Below are 14,685 nucleotides of genomic sequence, written 5' to 3'. Positions count from 1 at the left end.
GTTTTCCAGAGTGGCTGCACCAGCTTGCATTCCCACCAACAGTGTAGGAGGGTTCCCCTTTCTCCACATCCCCGCCAACATCTGTCGTTTCCTAACTTGTTAATTTTAGCCATTATGACTGGTGTGAGGTGGTATCTCACCCCTCAAAAGGTTCTTATGAGAAACTTCTTCATGGTAAATGTGAAGGTGAATTACAACCTAGAATGTTCTGGGTTTTATTTACAAACACATGTATATATTTAATGTACGATGACTGCTCACTTGCTCCTTTTTAACCCTCTTTTGCCCTTGGGAATGGCCACATTTTTTTCTCCTATGCTGTTCCAAGTCTGACTCTGTAGAAATTAAATGCTCTTGTACCTTCCTGGTCACAGATAGTTTAACTGTATACATTTTACATCAGATAGGTGACTAGCAATATGTGAGCAACTATCTTTTCCATGGTTGTATCACTAACAGTGAAGTTACATCTGATCATGCTGACTGGGCTCTATCTGGCTTGCTCTGGAGACTTTGCATGACTCCACTCTGTACCCTTCTGTGCTGACCTAGAATTTAGCTGTCAAGGGGCCATCTCATGTTCCAAACCAGCCATTGTTCCAGGAGCCCCTTACTCTTAATCATCACAGAATCCATCTGGGAAATGATCACAGAATCCACTCAAGAAATGGATCATTCAGATGGTCCTACTCAGAGAGCAAGGAGAAACTTGCAGCCACTCATTTCAACCTGAGCAAAACAGGGTTCTAAAAATACACAAACCGGGGCGCCTGGGTGGCTCAGTTGGTTAAGCGACTGCCTTCGGCTCAGGTCATGATCCTGGAGTCCCGGGATCGAGTCCCACGTTGGGCTCCCTGCTCAGCAGGGAGTCTGCTTCTCCCTCTGACCCTCCTCCCTCTCATGCTCTCTGTCTCTCATTCTCTCTCTCTCAAATAAATAAATAAAATCTTTAAAAATACACAAACACACACACACCCCAACATCTTTTATTTTACCAGAAAGAAGGCAAATTTTCTCTTTCAAGCAGTACTGCAAGAGCAAAATATTGCCCAGCTCTCAGCTAAACTAGTTCTACATTAGGCATACTTGAAACTCACTTGCGGAGTGCTTTGCCAATTCATGTAACTTTGAATGTCCGTTACATAATTCTCCCAAGTTCCTAGATGGTCTAGTGAAGGGGACTGAATCCCTTTCCCATATGTTTCAGATGAAGGAATTGAAACCCAGAAAGGGTAAGCAATTGAAGGTCAGACAGGTGCTGAAATCCAGTCTCTGAGTCCTGTGACATCAGGGGTTCTTGACATGCCCACAGCAGTTCTCCTGAAATGGAGCATCCAGGGGGAAGAGGAGATGTTTTTATTTTAAAACAGGTATATTGAGGTATAATTCACCTACCATGCAATTCACCCATTTAAAATGTATACCTCAATGGCTTTTAATATATTCCCAGAGATGTATATTCTTCACCACAATGAATTTTAGAACATTTTCATTATACTGAAAAGGACCCTCGCACTTCTAAGCTGTCACCACCCCAAATATCTGTCCTCCCCAGACCTAAGCAACCACTAATCCATTTTCTATCTCCATGCACTTGCTTCTTCTGGACAATTCATATAAATGAAATTATGTTTCTTTCACTGAGCATAATGTTTTTAATGTCCATCAAAGTTGTGGCATGTAGCAGAGCTTCATTACTCTTCACAGCTGAATAATATTGTACTGCATGGATATAGCCCACTTAGTTCATTCATTCATTTATGAATGGACATTTGGGTTGAATTGTTTCCACTTCTCGGCTATTTTAAATAATGTTACTATGAACATCCGTGTACAAATTTTTGTATGGATGTATATTTTTTATTCTTTTGGGTATATACCTATGAGTGGGCTTGTTGGATCGTATGGCAACTGTATGTTGAACTATTTGAGGAACTGTCAGACCATTAACCAAGGTGGCTGCACTGTATTATGTTCCCACCAGCAGTGTATGAAGATTCTAATTTCTCCACATTAGTACCTGCTATTATCTGTCATTTTTATTATACCATATCATAGTGGGTGTGAAGTGGTATCTCGTTGTGGTTTTGATTTGCATTTCCTTAATAGCTAAAGAGGTTGAGCATGTGCTTATTGGCCATTCGTTTATCTTTTTTGGAGAAAATCTATGCAGATGCTTTCTTTAGGTATTTGGTATCATTCACCAGTGAAACCATCTGGTTCTGAGCTTTTCTTTGGCGGAAGCATTGGATTACTAATTCAATCTCTTGTTATACATCTATCCAGATTGTTTATTTATTCTTGAGCCAGTTTTGGCAGCCTGTCTTTCTAGGAATTTGTCTATCTCATCTAGTTATCTAATTTGCTGTCAAAAGATGTCATAGTATTCCCCCATGGTTCTATAAGGTCAATGTGGGGATATAGTTTTAAGTTCCTACTTCAAAAGCACAGTGTGTTTGAAGTTCATGCTTTATTGTAGAAAAAAAAAAAGCCCTATGAATAGATGTATCGTAATACAAAAGAAATATTTACATTATTTACTCTTGAGTAAAAATGAAGTACTAGAGAGAGTTTTTATCCTGTTCTTTCACTACCCTACCCTCCAAGCAAGTTATGAGTAGCCCAGTTTGAGATAAGCATGACAAGATAAATTCCCATCAGGGAGAGATTCCCATATTTTCTTAAGACGGCCCATCTGTCTTAATTGTGCTAAGGTTCTAATTCCCAAGGTTTCACAGTGGACTCACAAACTGGAAAAACAGGACCAGAGGGTTCACAAATTTCATTGTACAGATCAATCCACAAAGCATCCCTGTACTGTCACAATGGAGAGGAAGGAGTTTGCTTTGTTAATGTGTGTGTGTGTTGGGGTCTGTGTGTCTGTGTTCTCTGGTCTAGATGGCAGTGCAGGGATCTTGACAGTCTCCTATCTCTGGAATACCAACAGCAAAAAATAAATAGCCAAAATGCAATCTTTTTTTCCCAAATGAACACGAAAGAAGAGTATTTATAACAGAGCTATATTTCAGATTATTTACAGTGAGTCCTGTTTTATTTCAACAAAGGAGATCTTCACCAGATATTCCTTGCTGTACAAAAGAAAATAAAACCCAAAAATTTAACTTGTTTTTTTATAATAAACTGGTGATCTTTATCATGTACGGTAAACAAAGTGGCATTCACATAAACCTAAGATGATGTTTTAATGAATACGTTAACTGTAACATTTCCCCTAAGCCCTTATAATTACTCATTAATTAATCATTCAGCATCAATTCCTAGTAAAAGATGATTATTTTTAACTCATGTGTTAAATTCATCAGAATAAAAAATAATCTATTTCCCCTTCTTTCTTTTTTCTTAGAAAAGCTGTTCTTGAAGACCACCTGCTATTTAGTGATAAGAATGTTTGGACCGGACCTCGTAAAACTGTGAGTATGCTGGCACATTAACCTGGGCCAGTTGCTGGGATGTGGGGGCAACAGGAAAGCTGCCAGGCAGCTGGATGCACTCACTGAACAAGGGCTTGAGCTGTGTTCCTGTTCTTGTTAGTAGTGGAACATTCAGACCTGACTCAGATCCATTGCCACTCGAGGCAAAGGCTCCCCTTGAATTACATAGAGTGTGGCACCTGGCTCGATTTCTCTTCAAGAGCCTTTCAGGAGGAATTTTAGCAACAAGTAACCAGATCCTACTGTCCGGACCTAAAGACTCCCCAAAGAGCCCCGGCCTTTCCCTTGTCTCCCAGCTCAGGTCCCAGACCATGTTCTTAGGTTCTCCTCTCTCCTCCCTCAGGTTTCCTGGCTCTCTCCACAAGCCCTAGCCCTTGCCTCTCAGGATCCCACCTGGGCGCCATTATAATCTGTCTGCTTCCTTCTTTCGCTTGTGTTTCTTTTTTGAGCTCAGGTGCACTGGATCAGATAAATCATATTCCTTCCTATTCATGGCATTTTCTCATCAACGATCCATACATGGCTTTCTTATATTTATTATTTGGTTACTTAGTTACTTTGAATAAAGTAATTAGCTTCCAAACCCACCACCCAAAACTAAGTCTAGGACCTTGATTATAATTTACTCTAACCATCCAGTCCCTCGGTCATTCATTCTCATGCTTTTCTCCATCCACTTAATAAACTCCATATTCATCTTTCTCTTGCTTTCCTTTTTCTGTAGTTTTAGTATACATGTATATATACTTATGTTAATATATATTATGTTAAATTTATACATATTTATGCTAATAAATATGTGTAATATATATTTATATATAAATAATAAATAGAATAAAGATATGTAATATGTTAATTATAATTAGTATATAAGAAGTATATGTCAATGTAATAGAGAAAATTAATCTTACTCAAATATTAATGGATTAATAGCTTAATGATTAATAATTATAATTAATGGTAAAATAATATAACTACATAAAATAATTAGAATTTTACTATATTTATTATATATATTTCTTTAAAACTTATTTTATTTATTTCTTTAGTTTATGAAGAGAGTATCCCATTGTATATAATCTTTTGGGACCTACCACTTAGATTTATACGTCTAAGTTCCATCCATAACATAACATAGTGTCATTGCTGTAGTTTATTTCCTCTGACTATGTAGAATATTGTGTCACTACAAGAATCTATTCCTTCATTCTCCCACTGATGGGTTTTTGGGTTGTTTACTGGTTTTTCTTTCTTGTGAATGGTATTATGATGAATATTCTTATGGGGTTCCTCTTTTATATGCCACTAGCCTCAAAGCAGAGAGGCTCAGAGGCATCATTTCCCACAACTAGGTAGCCTAGAGTTGGCAGAATTTTAAAGACGAGTGGAACTTAAAATCATACGGTCCACAGTGGTCGTCCGTGCTAAGTTGTGCTGTATACCTGCCTCCATCAATATGTACCTCACTCTGTTATGATAAGGGATTTCTAGTGAGCCCTGGACTGGGAGTGTTTGGAAGGCAAGGATGCTTTCTTTTTAACTCCTACTTCTATTACTGTTCCTGCCTCCTAACTGGATTCTAGGCTTGCAGTCCTGCCTATGGGCCTGGAAGTCAACAATCCACATTCTAGCGGGCCAAATATCTTTTAAATGCCAAACTAATATGGCACAATCATAAAGTTCTTCAGTCTTCACACCTTTTGCAGGATTCCTTAGTGATATACACAGGGTTATTTATAAATCAGTCCCTGAGGACGTTTTCAGATTCATCCCTCCACACTCCAAACCACTTGTAATTCCCCACACACACCAAGAGGTTTTGGCCTCAGGACATTTGCATAAGATGTTCCCCCTGCTTGGTGCCTCTGAAACCTCTACCCCCAGACAAATTCTACTTCTTTAGACCTCAGTTCCAGGGTCTCTTCCTCTGGAAGCTTTCCTGACCCTCTGCAGGCTAAGACAGACAACACTTCCACTGCTGTCACCACCACACACACACACACACACACACACACAGACACACACACACACACTCCTGGGACCCCATGCAAACCCCTAGCACAACACTTACCACATCTATGTATAATTTCATTCTCCATGGACTTTTTCTGAGTTGCTAACTAGATTGAAAGCCTTCTGAGAACCAGGACTGCATTTTATTTGTCTCTGCATCTCTAGGTACTTAGCAAAATACTGAATATGTGGAAGGAAGGGAGGGAGGGAGGGAGGGTGGAGGAGAAAGAGAGGGCTTTGTATCTTCAGGGCTTGGTGCTATATTTGAGTCTTCAATATATATTGAAGGCCTTCCATAAATGCTTGCTGAATTAATTATTTTATTATTTTAAAAGAAAAAAAGTATCACTACAGATGAGCTATGACTAGACTGCTCCAAAGAAACTGCTTGAACATATTAAAACAGAAAAAGAACTTTTTAGCCTATCCATTGAATCTGCTTATATACCTAGTATGAGGTATATAAGTGCTCTGGGGGAAATGTCAGCTTGACCAGAGAGGTTCTGCTGGGCCTGGATCAGGGAACCAGAGAGGTAGGTGGAAAAAAGTCACAGAAGCTAAAGAGGGCAGTGCATGTAGATACCCAAAAGGGGGAGCCAGAGATTAGCTACCACATGTATGGGGAGTAAAAGGGCTGTGGCCTAGGTTGGTTGAGAAACCCATTGTTCTTCTGTAGCTGGCTGGAGAGTGGCAAGTGCAAGAGACATAAGCACAAGGATCAGAGAGGACAGACAGACACTATACTACGTACTGCAGGTGTGAACTGTACAAGGGACAGTCCCCATCTCAAATGACAGCAAATGAACACAAGGTGTTATAGAAGAATCGTCCCAGCAAACCACTAAAAGAGGGCCACTCGCTGAGTAGGTGGCAGGGAGGGGAGGACATTTTTTCCTTTGAGATGACTTAAAGACCTAAGACAACAAATTCTCATTAGTATTGGGTGGGCCATTTGAAGAAAGACATATGTAGTAAATCATCCCTCTTCATGGTTCTGTCCACCATTAGTTTGATTTGTTAGTAATTTTCCAGTACCCATATTAGTTGTTTGCTGATAGAAATTTCTCCTCTTATGGTGTGCTCTTCTTACAACTTGTTTTAATCAATCACATACAGTTTGGGGTTGATATAGGTGCTGAAAATGACAAACTTATGATTTAGTTTTCCTGAATTTCAGGCTTCCAGTATTAAATGTGTTTCCTAACCCAGAGGGCATCCCTCCTCATTATTTCATACCAGTCGATTCTCAATGATTCATGGACTAATTATTCAGCAATTACACTTCCTGCCCATTGGCAAGCCACAGGATGTTTTTGGGAAGTGGGACACCTGAGCACTCAGGCATTCCCCCAAGAACCTGCGTCATGCAGGGAGGGGATAATTCTAGGAGCAACCAATCCTAGCCAGTGACCATGTGCTAGGTCCTCCTCTACCTGGTTTTGACCTCCATCGTGCCATTTGTTGCCATAGCAAGCCTGATCCTTGTCTTCTGTACATCTCACCTCGCATCCTGGGATTTATTTATGCTTTCCTCCAAATCATAAACTCTTGTATTCCAAACCTAGGAGCTCTCAGAGATCAGGAGAGGCCTTAAGCTACTAACATTTTTTAGAAGAAAATGTGTAATGGGGTTTATAACATAGTACGCCTTAAATGTAATTAATGTATTTTTTAGACACCAAAAACACAAAGCAGTATCTGTGCCAGTCACAAGATAATTACAGCAGTCCCCTCCTTATCCAGAGGGGATACATTCCAAGGCCCCCCAGTGGATGCCTGAAATCAGATAGTACTGAACTATATATACTATTTTTTCCTATACATACATACTTGTGATAAAGTTTAATTTATAAATTAGGCATTGGAAATGATTAACAACCATAATAAAATAGAACAACTATAACAACACACTGTAATATAAGTTATGTAAACGTGATCTCTCTCTCTGTCTCTCTCTCAAAATATTTATTGCACTGTACTCACCCTTCTTCTTGTGATGATGTAAGATGATAAAATGCCTACGTGATAAGATGAAGGGGGATGAATGACAAGGCATTGTGATGTAGCATTAGGCTACTTTTTTTTTCATTATGTTCAGTTAGCCAACATATAGTACATCCTAAGTTTTTGTTGTAGTGTTCAACAATTCATTAGTTGCATATAACACCCAGTGCTTATCCCAACACGTGCCCTCCTTAATACCTATCACCTGATTACCCCATCCCCCCACCCCTCCCTTCTGTAACCCTCAGTTGTCTCCTGGAGTCCAGGGTCTCTCATGGTTTGTCTCCCTCTCTGATTTCTTCCCGGTTATCCCTCCCTTCTCCTGTGGTCCTCTGCTCTATTACTTATGTTCCACATATGAGTAAAACCATATGATAGTTGTCTTTCTCTGTTTGACTTATTTCACTTAGCATAATCTCCTCCAGTCCCATCCATGTTGATGTAAAAGTTGGATATTCATCCTTTCTGATGGCTGAGTAATATTCCATTGTATATATGGACCACAACTTCTTTATCCATTTGTCTGTTGAAGGGCATCTCGGCTCTTTCCACAGTTTGACAATTGTGGACTTTGCTGCTATGAACATTGGGGTGTATGTGCTACTCTTGACCTTCAAATGATATGTTAGAAGGAGAATCATCTGCTTCCAGACCACAGTTGACCACCAGTCACTGAAACTATGGAAAGCAAAACCACAGATAAGAGGGGGACTAGTGTACAAGATTTAGAGAAATGAACAAATTCATAGTGTGCTATGGGTGTGGTCCAGAAATTGGATAAAAGTATTAAGTTGCATGAGGAAGATCTTCTTTCAGTGTTGTGAGTATATCTCTGTGACTATATATTAATATATAAACTTTCTTTGAAAGTGATGTCAAGGTCTAAATTTGAGAGCTTTCATGTGTGGAAGGCCCTGTCCTCACTCCCTGCCATAGGCTGTTACTCTGTCTATTAACCTGTCTGTTAACCCTGACCTTGCTCCCTTCTTTTGATTTATGGTGATGATCATCATCATTGACTTCATTCTACTATGATCCTAATTAAACTTGTTAATTAGCTCTGCCAAATGTGTTGATGCTTCCTCCCCCACCACCCCTGGTCCCCCACCACATGCCTCATTCCTACACACCTCTATACCAGTAAGGGTAGTAAAAAGAAGTGAATTAAAATGTGACAATTTTGGGGTGCCTGAGTGGCTCAGTCGTTAAGCGTCTGCCTTCGGCTCAGGTCATGATCCCAGGGTCCTGGGATCGGGCCCCACATTCGGCTCCCTGCTTGGCAGGAAGCCTGCTTCTCCCTCTCCCACTCCCCCTGCTTGTGTTCCTGCTCTCGCTATCTCTCTGTCAAGTAAATAAAATCTTAAAAAAAATAAATAAAATGTGACTATTTTGGTCTTTTTGCTGCTATAGGAAAATAATATTGGGTGGGAATGGTTATTATGAATTTGGAGATTTCCTAAGGATTTCACATTTTATGCATCACCTGAGCTTTCTGCCCCATGGCTCGTAAAGAGCACATATGCTACTTTGCCACTTCTTTGCATCTTGTACATTCTAGTGGTCTTACACTTGTCTGGATTTATGATGCTCAGCATTTTCTATTCTTGTCCAAAGGACTGTTTCTCACTTTCAGTCTTCTGATGATGAAGCTCTGATCTTAGAGGACTCTGGGAAGAACACCACATACCTAGTTCTCCTCTCCTATTCCTCAGTGTAGAGACCATCAGCCTCACTCTCTGACTGTGGGGACCCCATTTCCACTCCTGTAATCAAGTTCACTTACTTGAAATTGTGCTCTATTTGCAGAGAAAATGAATAGGTCTTGAAATCATATGATTAGTTGGTGGTCCTGGATTACCACAGATGGGATTATTGGCTGTAGGTTAAAAAAAAAAAAAGTTAAGCAGAGCCCTATTTATCACTCTCCTGAGCCCACTAAATATTAGACCCCCATAAAAACAGCAGTCATCAGTTAAATAAATGAACCATTAAGTTGAGGACAGATGTGTGAAAACAGCCACCCTCTCCTGATTTACTGACCCTTAGTAGACATTAGTTTGCTAACGGACTTTATCTGCTATATACAGCTTGACCCTCAACTTTGAAGATGTGACTTCATTTTATACTTCAAGATAACTTCCCCTCCACCTCTCATGAAGGAGCCCTGGGGCCAAGCAGATGACTCTCTTTCTCCCTCTTAACTTAGATGCTCACAAAAGCTTAAGAAGCCATCTTGCCAGGCCTCAGACAGAGATGGAAATGGGACCTGGAAGCCCCCAGGAACACAGGGGCACGTTCTCCCCAGGCTTCCTCACTGCACAAACTGGGTTCTGACCCCTGAACCCCATCCTACAGATTAGTTTTCCAAATGCTCAGTCCACATGGCAGGAAATGACATTATAGTCCCAAGTCACTATAGCTCCTATTATTCTGGGAACAGCCCAGAATGAAGCTGAAATCTTTAGCACTAATTCTAAGTTTCCATAAGAGAGAATCTGACTGGTCCTGCTTGTCCAATGTCATCCGGTGAGGTCCAATCAACGGGCCAAGAGATAGGGAGTACAAGCACAGTTGCCGGGAACCTGCCCCTATGGGTGAGGGGAGACTGTTAAATGATCATGTGAGCTGGGAAGAAACCCCAAAAAGTATCTTCTAGAATCTGGATCTGGTTTTCTGAGATCAGTCTCTAGATATTACCAGCCTATGTTTATAGATTCTTTTTGTTGTTGTTTCGGTTTCGTTTGGGTTGGGTTTGAATCAATTATTTCCTTGGAATAGTTACGAAAAATCCATGCTCTGTTCGTCCCTTCATTTGAAGCAGCACATTGTTCTCATTCTTCTTGGTAAGAAGAGTTCGGGGAGTGTCAGGTAGAAAACTGATACGGAGGGTTTGTTTTAGCCCCTTCAAACTCGATTAAACCAAAACATTTGAAGACACTTTCCTTATACCATCCTGGGGCAGGGGGAGTCAACTACATTGTATTTTCTTCCAAAAGAAATATATTTATTTTAAAGGGAAAGAAAGGATTTGGATTATGCCTTAAAAATAATTTTAGGTGGGGCGCCCAGGTGGCTCAGTCAGTTAAGCGACTGCCTTCGGCTCAGGTCACGATCCTGGAGTCCTGGGATCGAGTCCCGCATCGGGCTCCCTGCTCGGCAGGGAGTCTGCTTCTCCCTCTGACCCTCCTCCCTCTCATGCTCTCTGTCTCTCATTCTCTCTGTCTCAAATTTAAAAAAAAAAAAATAATAATAATAATAATTTTAGGTGTTTAAGGCTTTATCACACATGATTTTTTTGCTATAAGACCTAGCAAACTTTAAAATATTGTTTCCATCAAATGATACCCCTCTCCATTTTTCCTTTCCCAGTTGTATTTGTGGCTTCTTCTGAAAAGAATCACAGTGCCCATGTGAGAGGCTGACCACAGCTCAGTGCTGTCTGTGTCCCCTTCCCACCCCCAGGACCTTATTCTAAACAGAGGAGAGAACAACGCGGCAGGAGATCGTTATGATCTGGCAGCTACATGGGGCTGGACTCAAACACCAAGCTAGAATCCATTCTGGGGATTTACCTTCCTTTGAAATAAGTTCTATTTCCTAAATGCCCGAGAGATCTTAAATAGCCTTTGTTCTGTCCCATTTCCCTCCAGGCTTAGCACAGATATGAATGCTGATGTGTTGTGTCATACCCTGGAGTTTTGTAAGCAGGACCCTGGCCAACCATTGTGTCATCTCTACCCGCTTCCCAAGGTGAGTGGGTTTTCACTTTGAATGTCAGATTATGGTGACATGCAAGCCCTTTGGAAATGTTGTAAAGGGAGGTTCAGCTTCGCTGGCTCAGGGGTTTGGGAACAGAAAGAGGCAAAATGACATTTTCAATTACATCGTGTGAAATAATGTTGCCCTAGACCCTTCCCCCCACCCCATGCTGCCAAAGAATGTCTTTTCCTATTTAACTATCGTAGACTATAATCTAGAGGTGGACTGGCAGTAGGTGGGAAATCTAACCAGCCAAGAAGATAAGAGATTAAATTTCTCTCTACCATTTAAAAATCAAGCAGGTCACTTTTGTAGAAAGATAAACTCATCCAGTTTGCCCAGGACTTTCCTGGGATAAGCCCTGAAAGTCCCACATCCTGGGAAAACCTGAGCAGTTGGTCATCCTAGTCTGAGCTTTATTGTACTCACCCAAAAATGGATATAATAAAATGCCTAAAGTACCTCCTTCACAGGTTTGTTGTGGGAAGTAAGTTAGCTAATACACCCAAAATGCTCAGCACGATACCTGCTACATAAAAACGTGTTAGTAGAAGTGTAGACAATATCATTATTATCAATATCATTATTATTCAGATAGCTCTTCAGAACACCCTGTGTGCATTATATCATGTTGGACAATTTTCAATTGGAAGACAGCAGACACGGCTGCAAATGTTGACAATATTCTCAGCTCATATTCTGAGTGAAAGTATAATATTAAATCTGGTTAGGCCTCAAAATATTGATTTTTCAGAAACTTCCTATAAATAAATTAATTAATTAAAATAAAATAAAATAAAATTCTATGCTTCCTATTCCAGAATTGTAGTTTTTCTGTGTATGACACAATAGGTTTCTGATTTATATGTAATTTCCTTTTTATTCTCATTGAATTAAAGTCAGTTTAACACTTTGTGGCCTAACCAATGAACATGATGCTTCTGAATGACAGCATTAAATATCATAAGCCTGTCCCCTTGAGAAGGAAAAGAGGGGTGCAAATACCTGGAGTATAAGCGCATGTCATGCTTCCTAGGTCCTTGACTGCATGTCAATTACATTTCCCCGAATTCTACCTGAGAAGCTTTGAAATCCACTAGTTTCTAGAAGGGATAGGAACTTTTAATTAAAAATTTTTTTCATGTGTTCAAATAGCATGTGAATATGGTATCATAATATTTGCTATTTGATAATGCACAGAGGAAATGTGTCTCTATGTACAAAGGCATGTGATACGGGTTTTTTGTCATTTCCTTTCCTTAAATAACATCATGTTATATATACATCACAACCGTAGTTATACATAGTCACAAAATGTTCAACTTTAAACTGTCCTATGTAAAATGACATTCTTTATTTTCGTACCCTGTGGAGTTTATACCCAGAATACCATTTTCTTGTCTTCCCATTACAACACCCTTGGCAGTTCCTAACTCGGGAGTGTTTCAGCCATCCTAGCTGGCTGGGAGGGAGTGGGAGGATTTCACCCTAGAAATGGCTCAGCTTGCACCCCAGCAGGGCTCAGCTTGACATTCCCCCAGTCACTGTTCTGGACCTTCATCCTTCTCCTCAAATCCCCATCACCAGCATCCATCCCTACAAGTGCCCCAGGGAAGAGGGGCATTTGGTGCAAACATGGACAGCTTCACTCTCTTCTGCCTTCAAGATTTCTTTAATAGCAACAACTGGTACTTCCTGAAGATTCACTATCCTACATGGTGCTGTGCTTACCGTTCACCTTATTTAGTCCCCCAGACAACTCCAGGATGGAGGCACCATTGTTTATAATGACCCCTTTTTTTAATGTTGCAGAAACTGGGGTAAAGAGGTTATGTAACTTGCTGAAAGTCGCTCCCTTAGGAAAGAACAGAACTGGGATTCGTATCCCTAGCCTGCTGAGAGTGGATAGTTAATCTCTTATCCATTGTCAGTGTTTCTGAAAATCCTTCCTGGGGTGTCTCTTCACATCAGTCAGCTGAAATCCCACCACCACAAATAACCAATGTCAAATATTGCATGTTTTCCTTTTAATTTTAAATTAATTATTATTATATTGATTTTTTTGAGAGTTATGATTGTGTATATGTAATTTTTTACTCTACTTTTCCCCCTTAACATTAAACTTTGAGCATGTATTTTTTAATGGTATATATCAGACCTTCTTTTCATTTCCATGGCACAAATTACACCTACAAAGCAGGTGTGAGTTAGTAGGTGGAATTACCTACCTACTAAAGATGTAAATAATTTCCAGCCTGCTGCCAGATGCCTCCCTCATGACTGTCCCAGTCAATACCTACCCCACAGTGTAGCCACTGTTCTAAAATCTATCACCACAGGTTAGTTCATTCATATAAAATTCTGTTCTTGAATGTCATATCAATGGAATCATACAATATGGTCTTCTCCGTGTCTGATAATTTTTGTGCCTGTGAGGGTCATTGTGTTTTGCGTGTGTAACAGTATCACTACATGAAGGATTCCCACAATCATCCTTTGATGTAACTCCCACTCTAGCTTCCTAGTTAGTCCAATCAAATTCTGCTCTTGCCTGCTTTCCAAAAAATTCTCCACACCGATGCCATAAAGGCCTTTCTATGAAGTAAATTTGATCTTGTCACTCTACCTCAGTGCCTTGCTGTGGAAATCAGTTTCTCCCTCATTCTTCAACTGGGTGGACTTCCTGTCCTTCAGATCTCAGCTCACATGTTGCTTCTTCAGGGAGTCCATCCCTGACTCGTCCTACATACCCTTCTTGTCGAAGCTCTTGTAGGCCCCTCCACGGAACCTGACTTGTTTTAATGAACAAGTGTTTAATGAACAATGAACATGATGCTGCTTCCTGGGATAAGCCCTGAAAGTCCCACATCCTGGGAAAACCTGAGCAGTTGGTCACCCGGGTGATTGCTTGTCTATCCATCTCTCCCACTAGGCTATCACCTCCAGGAGGACTCTGCCTTGGTCACCACTGTACACCTAGTGCCTAAGATGGTGCCTCACACATAATAAAGAAGTATTTGTCAAATGAATAAACAAAGTGCCACTAGCTTCTCATTTGCATCATTGATGGAAATTCTGATTTCCCTTACTTCGTGGACACATTAATTTTCCCAGTGCCTATCTCTGTGCCCAGCTTATGATTTCTATATTGCCTACCCAGTTAGGTATGCATTTTCACTTAGCATTTCAGGATTCTCAAAAAGCCTTCCTGGACTTCCATGGTTATCCTTGTGTACCCCCTGCTGTGGCCAAAATGGAGTGATTGGCTCTCTCTTGAGCTCACCTTAACCTTCCCACCTCTGTACCCTTGTTCTCAATCATTCCTCCACCCAGGATGTCCTGTCAATACCGGGCCCACCCTTCGAGCTCACATCTCTGTCACTTTCTCTGTAGAATAATTCCTAATCCTTTCCACAAAATATTAACTCTGCTCTCCACCAGCATCATAAATACCTTT

The 14,685-nt window shown here is 40.5% G+C and overlaps 1 protein-coding gene across 2 annotated transcripts in view; it reads left to right on the top strand.

Moving 5' to 3' along the window:
- AOAH (acyloxyacyl hydrolase) overlaps nt 1-14,685 on the top strand; it is a 165,338-nt gene that overhangs the window by 33,781 nt on the left and 116,872 nt on the right. For both annotated transcript variants that reach the window (XM_035020912.1, XM_035020913.1), the window contains exons 3-4: nt 3,365-3,431; nt 11,120-11,219. In XM_035020912.1, the coding sequence (XP_034876803.1) occupies nt 3,365-3,431; nt 11,120-11,219 (167 nt within the window). The remainder of the gene's footprint in view (nt 1-3,364; nt 3,432-11,119; nt 11,220-14,685) is intronic.

The sequence above is a fragment of the Mirounga leonina genome, unplaced genomic scaffold (assembly GCF_011800145.1).
Source record: "Mirounga leonina isolate KUSES-001 unplaced genomic scaffold, KU_Mleo_1.0 Mir_174, whole genome shotgun sequence".
Classification (NCBI taxonomy): domain Eukaryota; kingdom Metazoa; phylum Chordata; class Mammalia; order Carnivora; family Phocidae; genus Mirounga; species Mirounga leonina.
Note: the sequence above shows the minus strand (reverse complement) of the source record. Positions and strands in the feature narration are given on the sequence as shown.